The sequence below is a fragment of the Channa argus genome, chromosome 22, assembly GCF_033026475.1.
Source record: "Channa argus isolate prfri chromosome 22, Channa argus male v1.0, whole genome shotgun sequence".
NCBI classification, from domain to species: Eukaryota; Metazoa; Chordata; class Actinopteri; order Anabantiformes; family Channidae; genus Channa; species Channa argus.
Genome location: NC_090218.1, coordinates 6,985,007 through 7,007,094, shown reverse-complemented (window position 1 = coordinate 7,007,094; position 22,088 = coordinate 6,985,007). Strand labels below are relative to the sequence as shown.

The 22,088-nt window shown below is 38.9% G+C and overlaps 1 protein-coding gene across 5 annotated transcripts in view; it reads right to left on the bottom strand.

Moving 5' to 3' along the window:
- The window catches only part of crebrf (creb3 regulatory factor), a 31,404-nt gene extending 10,356 nt beyond the window's left edge, over window positions 1-21,048 (bottom strand). Inside the window, exons 1-10 of one of the 5 annotated variants that reach the window (XM_067492504.1) lie at window positions 20,911-21,041; window positions 20,087-20,247; window positions 10,059-10,305; window positions 8,764-8,889; window positions 5,048-5,223; window positions 2,771-3,936; window positions 1,588-1,785; window positions 676-865; window positions 414-487; window positions 34-153 (exon numbers count right to left, since the gene is read on the bottom strand). In XM_067492504.1, the coding sequence (XP_067348605.1) occupies window positions 34-153; window positions 414-487; window positions 676-865; window positions 1,588-1,785; window positions 2,771-3,936; window positions 5,048-5,223; window positions 8,764-8,889; window positions 10,059-10,067 (2,059 nt within the window). In that variant the 5' untranslated portion in view covers window positions 10,068-10,305; window positions 20,087-20,247; window positions 20,911-21,041. Of the gene's footprint in view, window positions 1-33; window positions 154-413; window positions 488-675; window positions 866-1,587; window positions 1,786-2,770; window positions 3,937-5,047; window positions 5,224-8,763; window positions 8,890-10,058; window positions 10,306-16,628; window positions 16,732-19,588; window positions 19,635-20,086; window positions 20,248-20,910 lie in introns of those variants that run through there. The other 4 variants (XM_067492503.1, XM_067492506.1, XM_067492505.1 and 1 more) reach the window with 4 other exon arrangements.
- Between the last annotated feature and the right edge of the window lie 1,040 nt (window positions 21,049-22,088).

Sequence of the window (22,088 nt, the reverse complement as noted above, 5' to 3'; positions counted from 1 at the left end):
TATTAATCACAGTTCATGCTCTTTAATTCTTACCAAGTGTCTCCTGGATAAGCCGCTCCAGAGTGTCAGTCATGTTGGTCGGACGCGGAGAAGAGTCCTCGACTCGTGCTACGATCTCTTCCTTGATGGCGCTGATCACAAACAACAGTCGATCTGAAGGAAGATATGTGTGAGGGAAAGATTACGCACTGTAAAACATACACATAAAAGATTATCATAATGCATTTATATTCTCCTATTTAGTTATTTTGTACTAACCATCATCTTCATTATTAATAGAGATAGAATATTTAGAATCAGAATATAGAAGAAAAACTAAAGTTTATGACAGAAGAACTAAAAATGAATTTTGAAAAATATAAATTGTTGCAATTGTTAATCAACTGGGTTTAAAACTATTATTAGCAACGTACCGTACTCTGTGCTGAGTCCCCAGAGCTTCACTTTGTTAGCTTCATACTGGGCCTTCTTTTTCAGACGACAAGCTCTAGAATACACAGCAGATGGGAGGCAACCAGAAACATGATATACTGCTCTAAAATCAGCATATTGAATACAATAAGTACAAACTTAGCTCATGTAAAAAAAAAAAAACTAGAAAAGCTTGCAATTTTTTTAATACCCTGTGAGAAACTGCAGAATCGTGCATATATTCTACACATGTGCATGTTTTACCTAGATGCCAGCTTATTTTTCTCCTTGCGGGATCGTGGTCTCGCAGTCAGTGGCAGCTCGCTAACTGGTGTCAAGTCACTGATCACCTTGTTTAGTTTGCGGAGCTCTGTGCCGATCTGCAGCAGCTTGCGTGGATTGGGAGTAAGGTCCTCCACATCTGTGCGGCGTGACTTCTTCAACATGTACTTTCCTTCATGAACAATAAAAAGAAGGTGTCGGAGACAACACAATTATCAGATTTAATTATTCAGCTGACACACTGAGAGTTGGGTTGGAGGATCATTCTCATTCACTGACAATGAGTGAATTTATCATTGTTTATGTTAAATAATCTGTGGTACTCCTCCTCTCAAAGTGCTGAGTTTCAGAGAGTGGGAGATGGATTAGAATTTTCAACATAATATTAATTTTTCACTGAATATCTTTCAGAAGATTTCTACCTTTTTTTCATTTGTGTATTCAGCAAACAGCTTTGAGCTGACATTTTAAATTTAGTCAGAGTTGGTGACACCTCTGGTGAATCTATAACAGGTCTGGGTTCAGTTATAAAGTAAATACCGCCTACTTATGCTTTGATTTTAAAACATGAAAATACTAAACAAACTATCAAAATGCAGTACGAGTCATCCTCTAAATCCCAAAACAAAATGTATTTCCAAACAGAAGAATTAAATAAGGCAACAAAAAAGCTTTGCTGCCTGTACAACCAGCCATTGTCATTTTTTGTACAAAAATAGCAAAAACCTGTGCCTTTTACGTGAGAAATGACACATTTATTTTCTTAACTTATGCAATATGACATAAACTAAATCCAAATCATGGGAGTCTTTCCTTTGAAGGCTCTCACAAAGGTTTTGACAAACTTGTTCTAGTGTACAGATCATATGCGTGTGAATGTGTGCAAATGTATACCATGGAGAGGCCCATTTTTCTGGTACAGGTTGCTAGGCAGCGTGTGTCTGTCCCACTCAGATGGTTTAAGCATTCGCTCCTGTTTGGAGGGGGTGAGCTGCTCGCTGTACTCCCAGAAGTAACGGCGCTTGCCTCTCTTCCGGCTGGAGACACCTGCTGTCAGGCCTTTAATATCTTCCATCAGCTCCATGTCACAGCCTGGTGATGGAAAAAATGTCAAGAAAATTTGTGGGAAAGAAAGAAAGAAAGAAAGAAAGAAATTTCATTATTATGCAACGAAGGCTACTGACATACCATAGAAAGACTTAAATTAAAAAATGAATTGTGTTTATTCACCATAACGTCTCTGAATCAGGCTTAGCCTATTCGTCTATTCCACAGACAAGGCAAGTCAAGGGAAGTTTATTTATAGCACCGGTTTGGCACAAGGCAACTCAAGGTGCTTTACAATGGGCTGTGCTGCTGTTGAACATGTTTCTTCATTACAAAACATGCAGGGTGTGTCTTTTGTCGAAAATAACTTTAAAAGGTTAAGAAAATTATAAATATGTGTTTGGAACTTCTATCGTCCGAGAGATATTGGTAGTGTTCAAGACTCAGACTACGTTGTGAGACCTAAGAAAGTGGGTTATATAAGAATCACACACGTATATACACAAACACTTCCTGTTCACTCATTTGCTCTTTGAAGCTTGTACTGATGTACTGTTTCCCACACATTTAATAAAGTGCCTTGGACTCAAAGTTGTGACGTTAATATAGGTTTTCCATTACACCGCTGTTGCAAACTATAATGGTGGCGTTATCATCGACCAACCATTTTCAGTTCAATCTGATTGTGTGACAGCCAGTTTCTCACGGCCAGATCCCAGCTCCTGCCCAGCTAACTTATCCAGCTTCAGATAACTTTGGAATATAGTTACCAAACTACAGTATAGAATGCACACATGACAGAGATGTGCTAAGTAGAAGTAGGCTGAGAGCAACAGATTATACTATGTTTCTACTTCACTTCTCAAGATATTAAGACAAGATTCATTATTCATTTTAGTTTCTGGGAGGTTTAAAAAATATTAGAAATATAGAAAACCACCTGATGTATTCTTTAAGTCATAAGCAATTCACAAATTGCCAGTGACTGGTTACATGTTGAGCAAGAGCATGAAGATTTACAGAAAGCTACCTTGTTCAGAGAACGCATCACTCATGTCGTCATCCTTATCTGCTTCATAGTCTTCATCTTCTTCCTCCTCATTCTCAGACAGCTCACGTTCGCTGCCAAAACCCTCATCGTGGTCTTCATCATCTAGCTTAAGTCCGTCACCATCCTCCTCCTCCTCTTCTGCCTCCTCCTCGTCCTCCTCTTCCTCCTCTTCCTCATCGTCCTCCATATGCGAGTGGGTTCTCGCAGCCAGTCTGCTGCGGGTCAGAAACAGAGAGTAGTTGTGTTCTTCTTCTTTGCTCTTCCCCGTGCCGTCGACAATCAGAACACTGCTGCCTTCACCACCGCAAGCTCCAGCCACAATATCACCGCTGCTCGCCAGCCCAGAGGTGCTGCCCTCAAGGGCCTGGCTCGCTTCGACTAGCTGAGGCACATGGGCAGGCCAGACCACAGTCAACTCTCTTCTTCCTGTCCCCTCTGCTCTCCTGTCAAAGCTTGTTAAGCTACTGGAGGCACCAACAGCAGAACCAGGAAGTCCTACCAAGTTGCCGTTAGCTGAAGTGGAAGCCCTCTCATCTTGGGTCTGGGACACAGGCAAAGGTGGCTCTAACCTCTCAAATTCTGTCTGGGAAGGTATCTCAGGCTGAGCTTTAGGCACAGCACTTACACGGACTTTAGCTTTTCGCACAAAGTCAGAGCCATGAGAAGTTGGGGCGGCCATCTTGGTTCCTCTCCCCTGGGACTTGCTTTGAGCTTGGCCATGCTCCTTTGTGAGAGTGAGGTGGCTCTGGGTCTTGCTTATGGTCTCAGTGCTAGAGGGGACAGGTCTGGTGGCTTTTTGGGAGCCTTCAGGGAAGTCTGGGAGAAGTGTGCGGGACAGAAGGGAAGAGCATGTAGCGCTTGGGGAGTGCCGTGCAGAGCCAGGACCCAATCCTTTGCCAGGCACAAGGGGTCTCTTGCTTTGACACAGAGGCTGGGAGGGCTGAGGCTGAGGGGCAGCCAGGGTCAGGTCTGCAGGAGGGTAGAGGACTTCACACACAGGCTGTGAGTCTTCACTGTTGAGCTGAGCCAGTGTTGGGGTTTGCCCAATCACTTCCTCATCCTGGTAGGGACTAGAGAAATCATCCAATCCAAGGAAATCAACCTCTTTGGTTCCCCAGATGTCACAGCTGGCCAGCCGTGTATATCTGTAAACACAGACATGCAGCTCTATGAACAGTAAAAGCTTTTATCATTGTAAAAATCCTCCAATATACAAAATCTATATTTAAAGAAGCCCTGATATAACAAAAATGGCTGATGGAAAGAAATTTCTCTGCAATTTGTTTTGTAAATCACCTGTTAAAAGTGAAAATTTTCTTTCTTGTCAGTTTTACCCCAAGTTTACTTTTTGTTTTTATTAGTTTAATTAGGTTTTGCTTCTAGTTCAGCTTATGGATTTTAACTTAAAGAGTGAAACTTAAAAGCAGTCAAACCTTAAACATAACCTTGATAAACCTTGTTAAAGCAGCAGATTCTCCTAATCTCTCCACAGCCACCACTACTCCACCTTAGTTTTAATAGCCTGTAAGCTTCAGAGACTATCTGACCTCAGTTGACACTCAACAATAAAGGAGAGAGTAAACAGACTATTTTGGCAGCTAAGCATCGTGACAGCTGCAGGCCAGATAGACCATCACCTGAAATCCCAGGAGACTGCAGGACTCAGCTGTTTTGTTGTTTACTGGTCCTAAAACCACTTTGACAGTGCAGAATTTAAAGCACTTGGTGGTTTTGCTTAGACCAAGATGACCTGCATCAAACATTACTGGTCTTACAAATGTCAAAGACTTCTCATCTGTCTGCAGTAAGAATTAGACAACCTACACCTATGAAAGGCAGGAAATCAGTGAGCACTATTACCGCTGTGACAGAACCTTTGACTTTGACATTACTGACTTTAATTACTTCAGCTCTACTACAACAAAACAAAGAGACAACCTTTCAGAGTAAAAGCCGGCCAACTGGTTAGTACCGCCAGTGCTCTTTAAGCAGCCCATTAAAAAAGCTCTCCTGAACACCAAACATAACTTCCTCCCCTACTATTTAATATCATGCTAGCTGTTAAACTGTCTATCCTTAGTTTGTCTCATGCACAAGTCTCATGCACACTTCAGGAAGTATTTGTACTAGTGAAACACATATGCCACTTTGGTTTTATTAAGCTGAATAATATGTTGTTATGTCTTTGTTACTTGTTGCCATTTTAACTCGAGCTTAAAATAAGCTGTAATAAGCAGTAACAAAGCAATTCAGTACCTGGTGAGATCTTCCCAGTATGAGTCCCACTGTTCGAATGCTGAGCTGCTGCAGACTGTCTCACACTCGCCCAGACCTATGAGCTGATCTACACAGCCTTCCGCATCCTTTCCTCCATCCCCGACTCCCACCATGCTGTCCCCACAGGGACTCTGCTGGTGGGTCATGTCTCTGTCCTGCAGAGAGGAGGAAAATAGAGATGAGCCAAGCAGGTGGTGGGTTATAAGTAAGGTGAACTGCTAATGGCTAATTCAGCATACTTGTTATGATGCAAATTTGCCAAAATGTAAACCAATATAAACTTAAAAATGGGGCTCAAGGTGACACACAGTTCTCAGTCTTCTCTGAGAGTTGTTCCACAGTGTCAGACTTTAAAAACCCTGGTATAGCCTAATAAAAAAAGAAAGCTGAATTTGTATGGCACATCACAGATGAAAATGAAGACTTTGGTATAAAAATGTTTGAAACGATGTATTATATTATTAAAATGTGCTTGTAAGATGTACAAATACAGATTTAAAGATCATTTTATTAGGTGTTTTAGGTAGGCAAGAGTCCAACGATCAAGATTAGTGAATTTTTATTATTGTAAATTTGGATTTCCATTAATGTGACAAATGATTTTAGTTTGTCATGTTTTTAATTTGCTGGTTGAGCCAAAATACAAATTTGTTAATTTCTGTTAACGTTAATGTTTGTTAACACCATCTCCCTCCTGATTTTTAAGACACTTACCATACTTACCATATCAATGTATGCTGTAGGTTAAAAGTGGATTTTATTCACTGGCTATTAATGGCTGAGCAAAGCAGCGACTCTTTGTCACATAATGTGTTGACATCTTGCTGGAGGCTTCAGTGTTATTGCAGAATTCATTTTGCAGCAAGGCAACATAAAAACTCTTGCATTCAATAGCTTTGATCAGAGAAAAGAGGTCAAATTCTTTGAGTTAGGGTTTTGTCTGGATATAATATAATAAAGGTAGCTTTCCGTGTTTCGTGAATTGTCTACTATAAATTTCCAACAAATAAATTGCTGCTCACCAATTATTTTACAATGTTTTGCCACTTGATCTTTAAATTTCCAAAACAACAAATCTGTTAGTAGATTAGGACTGACTCAACAATCAAACGTTTAATACTTCATGTGTATTGCTCCTGCTTTTTCATTTTAAGTAGGGCATGCACTTCAGTACAACTTAACCACCCACTATAACCTCAATAATAAACACATAGTAGAATTATCATAACAACAGATAATTAAAAATTTATAAAAAGTACAATTTATGGCAGAGCTGCTCCATTGGATTGTATTAGATTTTATCTAATGTTGTGGCTGATTGGTGTAAGTCTTTAATTTGGAGTTTAAGATGGTAATAAACATTATATTGCAGAAATTTAAAAGAAGCTTACAGAAGCGATGACGTCTAACCATCTCTGTCCAGTAACTTCTTGATAAAGATGACAGGTCATGCTATACTCCATCATCCCATTAATATACAAGAAACTGAGAGCGTGGCAGTGAATCATTATTGTTTAATCTGCAGTGGGCGATAAATTGAAATGGACACCTGCAGCTGACAGTACTAGTGGTGACAGGTGAGATGCCTTCCATCGCCTGGCAAATGTCACACAGCTGCTAAACAATTAGACACAGGGCTCTCTGTTTGAAATGCCACAGTGGCAGGCAGCAGAGCTGACCACATCATAGTGTTTATCTAGAGTTTTCAATCGATTCAATACAAAACAATAAACTTTTTGATTTGACTGTAAAATGTAAGAGATTCGCTAAGAACACAATTTAGGACCTATTTCAAATCTGTACGAAGTAGAACACTTCAGCTTTAAGTACACATCTAAATGCTGGCTCACACTTGGGTGGAGCCTTGGTGACACTCCTAGTGTTTAAACAGAACAATAATGTTTGATGAGAGGCATTTGTTGGAGGTTTTTAACAGCGGTTTCTATGACATCCCATGTGACTCCAAGTAGCTTTCTACTTAAAGTTCCCAGCATTTTCACTTGCACATGTTTGTAGCAGGCTTGTTTTTTTCAACTCACTTAGACATAGCAGTGAATACAGGGTTTTCCGGAAAATTCTCATTACACGGGAAAAAGAACATGTTAAAGCACTCATGGAAGACACATGACACACTATTGCATATTATCTCAAACACCTCAAAGTGTTAGCTGAGTGTTCCTGGATAAACTTTGCAGCCTGTGGTTAAATTTTATTACAACAGTGTTTACCCACATACTAGAAAAAGGCTTGTTCAACATAAATATGGACCAAACTGATGTCACTCGCCATAACGCCACAGACAAATAATAGTTGGCCTAAAATTTTGATTATTAGATCTGCAGAAACGGAAAACTGTTTTGAGCCTCCATTAACATATGTAAAGAGTCCAAGGAATGTTACATTTACTTCTACACTTAACACACAACATGCTGTACAAAAGGTCTATTGTCATCCCTGCACACATTTAGACATGTCATAGAAGAATAAGCAGCCTGGTGGCTCAGTGGCAGAGCATTGGGTAAGGATGCAGAAGGCTGTGGGTTCCAGCCACCAAGCCACCTGGTGGAAGCGGCACAAAGGTGACAAGGGCCACCTTGGAGCTGGTCCCGAGCCTGGATGAAAAAATGGGAAGGTTGTGGCAGGAAGGGCATCCGGGGTAAAAACTCATGCCAACACAATGTGCGGAACACTTTCCGCTGTGGCAACCCCTGAGGGGACAAGCTGAAAGCCATTTTTATAGAAGGAAAAAGCAGCTATAATACTAATCCCATTAATGATGGCTTTTTTTAGGTTTCCCCAATAACACAAAATATTCTCTGCATTTAATCCTAAAATCTGACACTTTGTAATTCTTAATAATTTGAATTAAAAATATATTTCTATCTCCAGTGGCTTCTCTGGAAGACTTTGTGCTTTCTAACCATGTAATCAAATATCTTTATATTGTTGCCAAGCTGAGCTTAGAGAATTTCTAACCATTAAAAGTTTCCACTGAGAAACATGGGAACCTCTAAGAAGATGTTCAAATTTAATTATGCGCTGAAGGTGTGCTGAACCTCTCAACTACATTAACAGACTGTGATCTGGATCTAACTTCTTACAGAGGCTGTTTCTGTCTGTACTAATACTCTGATCCGCGAACCACACAGAATAATTCTTTATCTCGCCGTCTTGACTTGTGTTTACTGAAAAATAGCACCACTAAATCTGCAATATCCTAACTGCATTTTATTCAGCCTAGTTTTGCCAGAGGAGGGATTTTAATGTAAAGAAGCAGCATCAGGAAATGTTAAGGAAGGATAAGCAGTAAAATCACCAGTAAATGGTAGAGCAAGCCCTAAATCTGACAGGGCAAAGTCAGAAACTATAAACATACTGAGAGAGTAGCCATGTGTTTGCGTATGTTTGGCAAACTCCCCTTCATGGCTCCAACTGTTGTGTCTTCTGAATGTCTTTCTATTCGCCACACACAGCGAGTTGCTTTGGAAGGATTTGTTTAGACAAATCTTATTTTTTTTTTTATTGTAATTCTATCAAATAAAAACAACAGCTGAGCTAAAATATGCTACAGCTCTGTACCAGAGAACAGACAGACAACATCAGAATTCTTAATTTTCAATGCTCGTCTGCGTTCTCATTTAGCTTACAGTGAATGAGTTGCATGCACATGTGCATGTGTGCGTGCAGCCACTCACCAATTCATACATGAAATCTGGGTCAGAGCTGGTGGCAAGCAGCTCAGTGCTGGTCAGGGCCTGGTCAGCAAATGAGTAGTTCTGAAAGGCATCCCCAAAGGGAGGCTCCATCCCACTGACACTGGGCTGCAACACAACAGTGGGAAAAATCTGTATAATTAATAAACTACATCAACATTACCAAAACGAAAATCTGACAAACAGAGTTTCTCCTTGGTCTTTTTTGCCTACTTTCCTGTTTTGTGTTAAACTTCTTTATGTAATTATTTCAGGCCAAACAAAGCAATTAATCTTGAGTGACAGAATCAATAGTTGGATTTAAAAAGTTTAGAATATCCAAGAAGCATGAATTAGACAGTAATAGTTTCTAAACATGTAACTACAAAACTTAAACATTAATGTTATTACAATACATTCTTAGTGGAATGATTTAGAGTTTAAAAAAAGAAACTTGTCAGTGCTCTCTAGTGACCATGAGCCCAAATAGCTGCCTGGTCGATATGTCACTGAGGATCTATTATATAAAATACAATGACGCAGATCATTGTTTTCTTTTTTACCATTTTGTCTTTATTTCTACGTAGAAATAGAGACGGGAATCTAATGCAACGTGTGTTTGCAGTCAAATTCAAACCATAGATGCTGCAATTATAGACAAAAGTTTGTTTACAGCCAACAAGTACTCAGGGTGCCATACATGTTCACTGCAACATATGGACATTTAGCAAAATTGGTAAAAAGAATAGTAACACATTCTTAGTTATCCATCCATCCATTGTCTATAACCGCATATCCTTTTTAGGGTCGCAAGGGGGCTGGAGCTTATCCCAGCTGTCATAAGGCAAGAGGCTGGGTGCACCCTGGTCGCCATTCTATCTCTCGGCCGACACGGAGACAAACACAGAGACACAACCATTCACAGTTACGTTCACACCTAAGTAGAATTTGGAGACATCAGTTAACCTGATATGCAAGTCTTTGGACTGTGGGAGCAAACCAGAGTACCCGGAAGAAAACCCAAGCAACTTAGACTCAATGCTCAATATTTTTAACAGTTCACATATTCATTCAGGTTCATTCACTCATTCAGTGTAAGTCCACTTGTCTTCCGCAGCTGTTTGGATGCAGTGTCTACAGGTGTCGCACTGAACCAGGGTCAGCACTCAACTCGTTCAACACGGCTGAACTTCTTCATATATCTGGTTCTGTCCACTTATATGTTTTGTCTAGTTAATGTTTAGTGAACTGTTTACCTGTGTGCCAGTGACAACAGTTCCCTATGTGGGTCCTCTTACCTGAGGCATTGCCAGGCACAGCTTAGAGCTCCAGCAGGGGGAACCTCTGGGTCTCCTATCCAGTCCCAGTGGTGTGTGGTTGTCTGCTGAGCACAGTAAATTAGTGCTGAGGGAGATAATTGCAGAGTGATGGTAGATGCAGCCAGCGGGGCTGGGGGGAAGGGAGAGGGAATGGGTCAGTAACTGGGCTCAACCTGGTCTCTTTTGATCTTGTGTCGTCTGATGTGGGTCTCTGTACACTTTAGGTCTGTGGTAAAAAACAAAGAGTGTACAGAGCAGAAGTATTAGAAACAAAACTAAATTAAAGAAAGAAAACAACCCTCCAGTTAACATGCAGGCACATTTTAACCACAGCCCCTGACTTTTTTGTAACATTACACCCTTCAAGAGTTTGACCTCAAAGCAAAAAATAAAAAAATAAACTAACTAAAAAACCAAACAAAAAAGGCAATAATAAAATGGCACAAAAAAGTACAAATATAAATAATGATCCTTAAAAATATTTAAAAAAGAATAAAATATGCATAAAATTCAAAAATTTGTAGATAATGATAAATCAGAATTACTCTATTACTTCATATGTTTTGAAGGCTTCAATTGTTTCTCCTTTATGTTAATATGGGATATTGACTACATTTCTTTTATTGTTATTATTTCATTTGGAAACTGAAATAAATATAGAAGATGGAACATAGAATTAAACACAATTATGTGGGCAACATAAGCTGATAGCAGGTTTAAAAATAACCTCGCAGATTCCCATTCAAGAAATCCTGTATGAATGGAAAAAAGTCTGGCTCTTTCATTTTGTTCTTTGCAAACTTTTAAAATGTGTCAGTTGTTTTTCCCTTTGTTAGGTCCTAGTGTAAATAAGATGAATATGATTTAACTCATAACTGGTCTAATATACAGTGGCCCTGAGAGCTCATAGCACTGCTATTTGAGAAAACATATGCAAGTTAAAAAAACAACTTCACCAACTTAACAACACAGGCGCAGCCACAACACAATTAAATGAAGGAACATGCGCATTCGCCTTCGTCAGACAGCTGTACAAAGTTACGGCAATTAAGAGCTTGTGGGGAAACATTTGCCAAAAACTTCTTAACCACACATGAGATGAAAAAAGATGTCCCCCGTGGAAGTGGTATGTGTGGTTGGTGTGTGTCGGATTTTTTGGGGACAATGCATGAGGTCTATGCACAAAATCCCAGCTCATTCATTGTTGTTGTTTTTTTTCTGTATTGTTGACCCTATTTAAAAACTTACTGAGGCTACAACTCAATTCATCAATTCATCTTAATTTGCACATTTGTTAATGTTACTGCTGCTATTATTATCATACGTTTTTTTTAATTCAACTTGCACACTTATTGTTTTTTTGACACTAATTTACCATTATCAGTTGTTCCATTTTACTTGCACGTCTTACAATTTGCACTCTATTTACTGCTTGAATGTTCATGTCTATTGCACATAAATCATTATTGCAAACTTACTTTGCACATACAGTTGTTCATAGTCCATATTTCTATACTTAGAACTACTATTATCACCTAGTTTATATTTTTTTGAACTGCTTCTATTTGGCATTCACTGTGGACAGAACTAAAAAAAGTGAAATTTTGAATTTGTTGTTGAATTTATTAACTGTACTAAGATTTTAGCAAGATAAGGAAGATTGTATTCCTAACATTGGTAGGTGTTTCACATAATTAACCAAATCAGACTAAACAGCACATTTAAGCATTTTGATTTGAACAAGGAAGCAGATGTTTACTTTTATATCCAATTTACTGATGACACTGTTAGAGCCTTAGCTTTTCTAGCACACAACAAACACTTATTGAACATATGCATATGCATTCAGTCATAAATTGCCAAAATGTTGAACAATAAAGTTGTAGGGAGCTTCCAGAGTTATGAAAGTCGATCCCAGTTTATCAACAATAGAGTTAATATGCTACAGTCGAATTCTTTTACACATTGTTTTTTGCTCTTAAGCCTCTGCACTTTTTGCTTTTATCTTTCACTGTCACTTTCACTGTTTTAATATACGTTGCAAAAAAAACTGCCTGATAGGGACAATAAAGACCTACAGAGGTTAACCGACTATGCTGTACCCTTTCGCTGCACAGATTATTTACGCTACAGTAATTTTAAACCTCATTTTATTCATTCATAGATTTTCTGACGGATATAGAAGTTAGTTTTTTTGGCTTTTGTATTGGTGTCGTTCTTTTTCTGGGTGTGGTTCTTTTCCTTTCTTTTGGAGCAGAGAGCAGCTGTAACATGGCAATTTCCCTCTGGGATTAATGATGTTGTTTGAATCCTGAATGTAGAAAGTAATGAATATGGAGAGTCATTTCTCCACTTAAAGCTATAGACACAAGGAGAGTAAATAAAAAGCTATGTGTGATTGTAAAACCAGTTGCCAGTCTGTCTTCTACAAAGTAGCTATTATATAATAAACCACTTTTTACTGTAAAATAGGGTCTGAGGTGCGCCAGGCTAAAATTATGTTGGTAAGAGTTTGCACACACACAGCAAAGATAGTTTGTGGGTTGGGAGAAAGTGGCGAATGCAAAACTAAACTGCAGAAACTAGAGACCTTTATTCATAGGTAGGCTAATTTATCACTGCAGCCTCTTCATAAAAGTTTTGGTAAAATACAGAATAAACAAAAACTTAAATAAGTAAAATTCCCCTCTAGGCTTTTATAAACACATTTTTCGTTCCTACATAACTTTATCAACAGTCAGGTCTTGTTTGTCACATAAAATCTAATGTATTTATGGGAAACTGGCCACCACTTTGCTAAAAGCTGCTGGAAAAAAAGCTGACCATTCTGACTACTTCTCCAGAGCTGGAACTATAGTTAACATCAAAGTGAACAATACTTCTCTATCTTGATCTCGTCTTTCCGCCTCTGCTCTCTTAGTTCACTTCTGCTTTTACAGACTGAAGTCTAAATATACGAGTGACACAAATTTATCACGTGTAAACAAAAATGGTGGACCAGAATAAATATTCTTAAAATCAACGCAACAACTGCAAAATGGTACTGTACATGATACTGTATGGTGATACAGAGGAAGAGGGGGTTAGGACATCAATGGGTTCAACCTAATGCGAGACAGAGAACAGAGAAAGTCATCAAAAAGTATCCTGAGAAAGGCATAACTAAGGTATAACTGTGAAAATGCAAAATTATTTCTGTCAACTAAATAAATGATGAATCAGCTAACCAATTAAGCTCTACTATAATGAAGTAGTAGAACAAGGGGCTCTTGCATTTAGACACAGTCACTAAGAAGACACTACACTGGAAAGCAGCAGAAGCTCTCTGCTATCTGCCAAGTCTCTGCCAGAAAATTGTTTTGCGAATAAGCCTCTTATTGATCTGAGCCACATGTAATTTCTATCCTTCATTGTAGATTTTCTAAACCCAACTGCTTGCTGCATTCATTCAGAGAATGTGGCCTATTGTCATCCCATGTAGCATCAAATTTAACCTTTATTTTTATCATCAATTTCATCCATGTGCTTAATTTTAGTGTCAACTTTCCTGATGCACCAGCCCAAAGCAACATCTGACCTTTGGTCCATTTGCATCACAAACAAATGAGAATCTGCATAAAGACATGACCCCATGCAGCGAACAGCTGACACAATCACACATCAACCCCACCCCCTCCCTCTCAGACCACAGCACTTTTTTTTTTTCACTGGTTGCAGACTGACTCAAATGAACTTTTCAACCCTGATCTCTGTCCCCATGTACACTTTGCATGCAGACAGGAAGTGGCAGCGCACACAGCAGCATTTGTAAAAGCAACACCTTTACAAGCATGCAGAAACTCAAGTCTAAACATGCATATGCTTGCATACTCTCTTCATGACTAACAATATGTTGGAAACTCGAGCTCTAAAAAACAAAGAGTGACTATATCTCGATGTGTACTTCCTTCCTGTGCAGCTGTGTCTGGTTTCACTTTTAGAAGAAGCAAAAGGGGGAATGGCCTGAATAAAACAATAACAATAGCATTAATCCAGATTCTTTGCTATCACAGAATGAAACACCAAGCCAAGGGTCTTACAAACGGAAGAAAACAAGTCAGACAGCTTCTCACCCCTACAGTCAAAGCTGCACTGAATATTTTCCAGCAGCAGAATTTAATATAATCCAACTCTCTGCTCAATAGCTGACACAGGCTGTGATCTAGGGCCGGATATTTATGACTGAGCCTGACAGGCCCCTAAAGACTCAAACTGAATTCCTCTCTCAAGTTTTAGTCATTTAGTTCAGCAATGAAAACTGCCAGCATTTAATCTTTTCTGTTCCTATACACTGGACTGTAGATTAGTTTAGGGACAGTCTAACATGTGTACTTCCTTACGTTTTAAGACTTTACAGGTGTTTCTTTCTAAGGCAATAAATAACAAACAAACACATAGAGCAATGTTCACTAAATTAAGGTTAATAATCTGAGGGGGAAAGATGTTGCCTAAAAGAATATGAGTACATTTGTGCAGCATCATGTTTACATCTCAGAGGAACACAGGGCATTGTATTTGAGTATGAAAAGCAGGGCTAGATTTGGCCATTCAGCTTTGGTAAAATGAAATCCCCTAGTAATTGGGTTGACTTGATTATATTGACATAAGGCACTGTTTAGGTCAGATGTTGTCTATCAAATTCAACAAAATGTGCTTTTTTGCCATTCTTGTATTTGCAGATAAAATCAACTGGTTGAGTTGTGGAAAGAAATCAGAATGCATATATTTTTATATCATTGTAAATTAGCTTTTAGGTAACATACCACACTAAGTGACCAATTTAAAAAAAATACTTTAGGCTATTCCGATTCTGTATCAATTAATCTGAGGTGGAAATTAGAGTCCAATATTTCAGTTAATAGGATGACAATCAGGAACGAGTCTAAGAGGCCCTGTTGTATTTAAAGAGGAGGAATTTGGGTGCTCCAAGTCTGATCTTGACAACACAGGTATGTAGAAGTGTGCCATCAATTAAACAAAAAAAAAGAAGAGCTATTAATGCTCACCAGGGTGGAAAGAGTTACAAAACCATGTCTAAAGAGTATGAGCTGTGACTGGCAAATTTCAAGCAAATCTTGCACAAATGGAGAATATTCAACACCACTGTTACCCTTGGTCGAAACACAAGATCACATCAAGAACAAGGCGTGTAAGGGCGATGACACACCAAGCTGACGATCATCCATCTGTCTAGGTTCTGTGGTGTGACTATTCAGCATGTTAAATCTGCATTGCTCTTGTCGCTGAGAAGTACCACAAAGATTCGCTAGGCTGAACATCAATTAGTGCACGAAGAGACCATGGTACTAATAACGCCAATGCCGTGAAACCTTGTTCTTACCAGACATATTTTTTATTAAAAGTTGTTATAACTCACAGGGAGAGATGTGAAAATGCTAAGCTAACAGTTTGTATATATGCAGTGCTAGGTCTTCCACTTTTCTTTCCTCTAACATAAGTGCAGAGCATTCAGTGCCTTGCAAAAGTATTCATACTCCTTTGAACTTTTTTGTATTTTGTCACATTAATGTATTCTATTGGGATTTTATGTGATCGACCAACCCAAAGTGGTACATAATAAGTGACAGGAAAATGATAAATGGTTTTCAAACTTTTTACAAATAATTATGTGAAAAGTGAGGCGTGCATTTGTATTCACCCCCCTTTATTTTGATACTCCTTACTAAAATCCAGTGGAACCACTGGAGCCCTCAGAGGTTTGTTAGAGAACATTAGTAAACAAACAAATAGCATAATGAAGTCCAAGGAACACACCAGACAGATCAGGAATAAGGCTGTGGAGAAGTTTAAGGCAGGGTTAATGTATAAAAAAATATCCCAAGCTTTGAACATCTCACAGAGCACTGTACAATCCATCACTATGGCAAACTGCAAACTACCAAGACATGGCCGTCAACCTAAACTGACAGTACGGGGAAGGAGAGTATTAATCCGAGAAGCAGCCAAGAGGCCCATGGTAACTCAGGAGGAGCTGCAGAGATCCACAGCTCAGGTGGGAGAATCTGTCCGCAAGACAACTGTTAGTCGAGCAATCCACAAATCTAGCCTTTATGGAAGAGTGGCAAGAAGAAAGCCATTGGTGAAAGAAAGCCATAAGAAGTCCCATTTGCAGTTGCTACAAGCCATGTGAGTGACACAGAAAACCTGTGGAAGAAGGTGCTCTGGTCAGTTGAGACCAAAATTTAACTTTTTGGACTAAATGCAAAATGCTATGGGTGGCAGAAACCTCACACTGCACATCACCCTGAACACACCATCCCCATCGTGAAACATGGTAGTGGCAGCATCATGCTGGGGGGATACTCTGCTGTTTACAGATGCTCTCCATCCAATTTGACTCCGCTTGAGCTCTTATGCAAAGAAGAATAGGCAAAAGTTTCAATCTCTACATGTGCAAAGCTGGAAGAGACATATCCCAAAGGACTTGCAGCTGTATTCTTGCTGCTTCTTGTTACTCTTTTCTTTTCTCTCTCTCCACTTTTCACTCACCCCAATCGGTCAAGGCAGATAGTCGCCCACCCTGAGCCTGGTTCTGCTGGAGGTTTTTTCTATTAAAGGGAGTTTTTCCTCTCCAGTGTTGCCTAGAGCTTGCTCAAGGGGGTTTTGTTTGGTTTCCTCTAGCAGTTGGTCTTTGTCACAGCTCACTGATGTTTGCTTGGTGCTTCACAGCCCTAAGAGTGTCGAAGGTCCCAAGAAAACCCAGAGTAATGTCATGGAAAGGCCTCACTTGCAGTGGCTAATATCAATGTACATAATTCCACCATCAGGACAAAACTGAAAAATAAGACAATCAGCCAGACAATCACTCTAAACACACAAGCTATTTGACCTGAAGCAGAGAGCTCAAGCAAGGAAGCCAATCAACATCCCTAAGTTGAGGCTGCTTTATAAGGAAGAATGGACTGTAGTCCCTCCAAGCTGATGTGCATGGCTAATAAAGTTATTGCAGCAAAATTGCGGTTGGAACATATCAGTTACTGAAGGCTTTGGCTTGTGTACTACTGTCACCCATTAATATTTAGGATTGGATACATTTCAACAATAAATAAATATGTTTGCTGTCATTTGTTTAATTGGGACCTGTGAGAAATTCTGATCCCATCTACGTTTTTTTTTTTATTATGCAGAAACAAAAAAACATTCTAAACAAACTTTTGAGGGTGACAGTATATAGGTTAATAAAGATCCACGCTTTAAGCATAATGTGGTCACCTTAATCTGTGAAATGTCATACACAATTAGAAAAGATTTATAAAAATGATTTTTTTACTAGTACTACAATCTTTTTTCCTTTCCCTATTAGCTCAGGCTAGTAAGAGCTTAGTTATGACTGTTCTGCACAAAACTCATAGCTCTACTATCATGCAAACAGCTCACATTGTCCGCCTCACAACATTGGATGTGATCCAAGTAGGCCAATCAGCACTGTCTCGTTTGGAATGAGTTACCTACTGATACCAGTCAGTTCCTGATCCCTACTGAGATAACAAACAGGAGATGCCATCATGTTTACAAAAAAGTACATGTGAGAGAATTTCACTAACCCTTTAGTAAATAGGAACTTCTTCAGTCCACAGGATCTTTGTAACATGGCTACATATAAAAAAATAGGATAAAGGAAACACAAGCAAGATCTGAAAAATATGTGGTTCATTTACAGGTGAGTAAGTTCCTGTAGTGGAAACGTGGCTCCTGCAACTCAGTGGGTCCCAGACTGAGGGGTTTGACCTTTGAAGGTCTGACTGGAAAACTCTGGAGTGAAACTAAAGCTTAACAGACCTGAAAAGATATTTTAACTTGTCAAACACAGGTGTAACTAGAACCATTGTTGACTATGTTATTAGCTCTATGTGTGCTTTTTCAGCACTTACAAGGTTAGAGCTGTGGCTCAGGAGGGAAGTGGGTCATCCACTGCTTTGTTAGACGTCATGTCAGATGTCAGATATTTCCGACTTTCTACCCAAAAAATTGTGACAGAATAGCTTTGAAAGTGGAAGTTTCTGCCGGAAAACTCAATGAGTTTACTAAATCAATAGGTCAGTGTCAAGAGAAACTATTTTCAAACTGTGTTAAATAAAAAGCTGAAATTTATTTAAACTTTTAAAGTTCTGTTGTGTGTAACCTCTCACTTAGCTGATTTAAAGTAAAAGCCTCTGTCCTTATCTACCGTTTATCCTCCTGTATTTCACTGATATATATATATATATATATATTTCACTTTCTGCTTGCAAATATTTACATGGTGCCTGTTAAACATCCATGGATTCTCATGCAGTCAGCCATGTAGATTGTGCACATTTGGCTTTGGACGTTTTTACCTTACTCCATACTCCAAATGACCAATGTCGACATTTCCGACCTATAATATGCATTAAATGCTACATACTAATGAAAGCTTCTCCTGATCATAAGTGCTTCAGCAAGACAATAAACCCCAAATTGTTTCCAATAGTCAGGTCAACACCTTGAATAGATGTTCACTGCCATGGGGGACGCTGTTTGGGAAAAATAATTATGTGAAAAAAAGTAAAAACTGTAAAGCCCTGTAGGATGAAAGTGGTACAGAAATGCAGCTGCTCACCAAGTCCATTTCCAACAAACGTCAACTATTAAAACTCATCTGGAAAATATACAGATATGTACTTAATGTTTCTCCTTTAAAAATTACATTAAAAAATAATTAAATAATATAATAATACTCTCATGCTCTAAATAATTGGATTAATGTACTACATTACTGCATTGTAGCAGCTCCTGGCTGCATAACCCCATGTCAAGGTAACATGTAAGAAAGATGTTACTGGTCATTATATCAGTGAAATCTAAAATATGATAGCGCCTATCTTGATCTCAATTTCACAGACATTGTTAAAGGAAAGCATTGTGTGTAACAAATAAGACTTGGCAAATTTTAGCGTGCATTTTTTGTAAATGAGAAACATCTGCAGAAAAGAAGGCAGTTCACATTCTTGATCACATCAATAACGTTCCATCCAGCTCCTTTAGTTATCTCTCAATATTGTTATCAGAAGAAATTTTAAATTCTTTTTCGTTGGCATGCAAAGGAATTATTTCAATGTCTCGATTTTGTTACATGTGATGATCTGATGTATGTGTGGTACCATGCACATGTTATTATAGTATAGAAATGCTGTTTTATAAACTGGAATGACTAGCTCAAATATAGATGTAGTAAATGCCGATAAAAGCACAATAAGCTGCCTTTTAGCTTCCTAAAAGGATATAAGACAGCCACAGTGCCATCAGATTAAACAAAACACTACCAAAAACTTATTAAGCTTTAGTATAAATTCAAAATGTAAAGCCAATATGACAAAAGCTTATAAAAAAAAAAATTAAAAAAATGTGTAAAGCACAGCATGAGAGTACAAACATCGACATCAGAACAATTATTACCACCTAACAGCCAGGTATAGATTACAAATGACCTAGTATAAACGTCAATGAAGTCATAAATGTCACCAGTATCCTCAGTCTCTGCACTCAGCACAGATCCTCAGCAAAGCAAAACAAAACCTCAACCCAACCCTTTGCGCCAACACCCACGTAATCTCTCCTCCTTATTGGTCGAACGGAGAAAACGTCCCGCCTACTCTCGTTTCTGATTTGTTGTTGTGGCTGTCAATCACAGGAGCTGCTTCATTATAAACAGCCCAGTTCAATCTAGGTTGAGGCAGAAGATAAACAAGTTGGAGGCCTTACATGCCCGTGGCCTAGATAGCAATGTTTTAAATATATTTAAAATCATGTTAACTGATACCACAAAATCTAAATGCACAACGGGATTTGACAACAATCCATGACCTTTGCGAGCATTTATATATAAGCTGCATACATATTCCAGCGTGTATGTGATAATTAGGTTTTGCAAGTATACAGCATGTTGTCTGGGTGAAAACTAATCTATCTTGCCTAAGAAATCCTACCTTATAAAATAACCTCGATGGAAACATAAGCCTGTTTCAGGTGTTTTATTCCTATTAGATCACATGGAAATTTCTGGGTGTATCGAGTTTTCCTTTTTCCCCCAGCAGCAGTGGATGTGTTGAGTATTGGGGGGCGTGTACCTCCCGAGAGCTTGGACTGCCTGCAAAAGTCAATGTGGAGCATGTCACTGGCCCACCTAGACTTTTCCTACCACAAATGTAGCTTAATAGTGTTTGACTATGTGTTAATGACACGTTAATTACTTGCTTTTAAGTGTTTTGTAAGAGGGGCATGACAGTTCAGAAGCAGAGCACACGCTGAGCTTCTTACATAAGTGCAGTTTTAACCATCCTGACCCCAGGTCACATATGTAACTCCACTTTTGATTAGACGAATTATGAGAGCGCGAGCACAATGAGAAAAACTAGTGAAAATTATTTTGGAACGTTACACGTTAATATCCGATTGCCATTTGACAGTGACAGTAATGCGTGTAGCCTACTAAATGAAGCGTTATAGCGGCACCTAAACACTTCCTGCAGGAGCTCGATTAAAAAAAACTAAAAAAAGCAATTAAAAGTAAGTGATACGTTCACATTGTTAACTTGCTGGGTTTTTAACGCGGAACTGACGAGCCTTACTACCTTTTCACCCTCCGCTCTCAGTCAGTATGGCCTCCGTCCGCCCCCTTTCTAATCCCAGTGAAGCCCGATAAACAACCGACCTGCCGTTAGCTTTGAAGCTAATCCTCCGCGGCGGCGACAACACCACTCCGCTGCTCAACAAACTTCACCAAAAACTGATTAGTAAAGGTTTTACTCACTTTAAGTACGCCCACCCATATGTCTCGCTTTGTGCAGGTTTCCGTGTTGGAGATAATAAGGCCCCGTTTTCAATGGAGTCCACACACTATTGCAGCTCTCAGGTTTGTTTTGTTTTTCTTCTTCCTGACGGGTTCCTGGAAAGCGCGTGACTGTCCGATCACATGGTCCACTGAGGGGCCAATAGGAGCGGAGCCTGAGTCCGCGTGCAAACACTCCTGCAACATTTCACCAGACTGAATGCAAACATTTAATTATTAGATTCAGCTTTAGTTTCAATTAATAACTAGTTTGTGATCATTGTATTTACTGGATTATCCTACGAGAGGTTTGTAGTGACTTCTGGTAAACATGTTCATTATTGCCTAAATGCAGAAGTGCTCAAAGTAGGCTACACACACACACACACACACACAGTACTCCAGTGAAAGTGCCTTCCCTAAAACAGTAACCCACTGCAAGTAGATGTAACACTTCAGGTTATTAAAAGCTGAGGTGCTAAGTACATGCTTGGAAATTTCCTTTTAGTGCAAAAGTACAAGTATTTCACTAAGAAATGTATTTGTTTGTCCATCTTTTAGTTTGTGCTACTAATTAAAACAATGTACTTGCAGCACAGGTAAACCTGCTATTTTCTCTAATTAAGCTTTATTCAACTTATGCCTGATAAAAAAAATATTTCTGAAGGTATCTGTAATGTTCAGTTCTTCATTAAAGGGATTAAAACTTTTTCGATCTTCACCTATGTCTAATAAAATATAGAAATACGAAGCCTGTACAATGCTGTGAAGGTACCATATAGTGGCCGTCAAGCACATTATTAGGTTTAATAAGCATTACTGTTACGTCTATATTTGAATATAGCAGGGTCACGTTGAACTTATTGTTCCGGTGCTGTCAATAAACATTTTTTCTCGTGTTAAAGATCTTATTTTACTATATTCCAGAATGAAAATTTTCCTCCATTTTTGGGATAAAGCTTATACAGTATATGCCCTGAAAGAACACAGTTTACCCTCAAATCTCTATCCCAGCACTGATCCAGTAGCCCAGAATTTCTTTGATTTAATTAATTAGCTGAGACCAAGTCCTTCCTCACTTAGGTTTTTCCTTAGTTTAACAAGCTGTGTGAGAGAATTCAGTCTTCACAAATGTATAACAGCAGATAACAACACCAAAA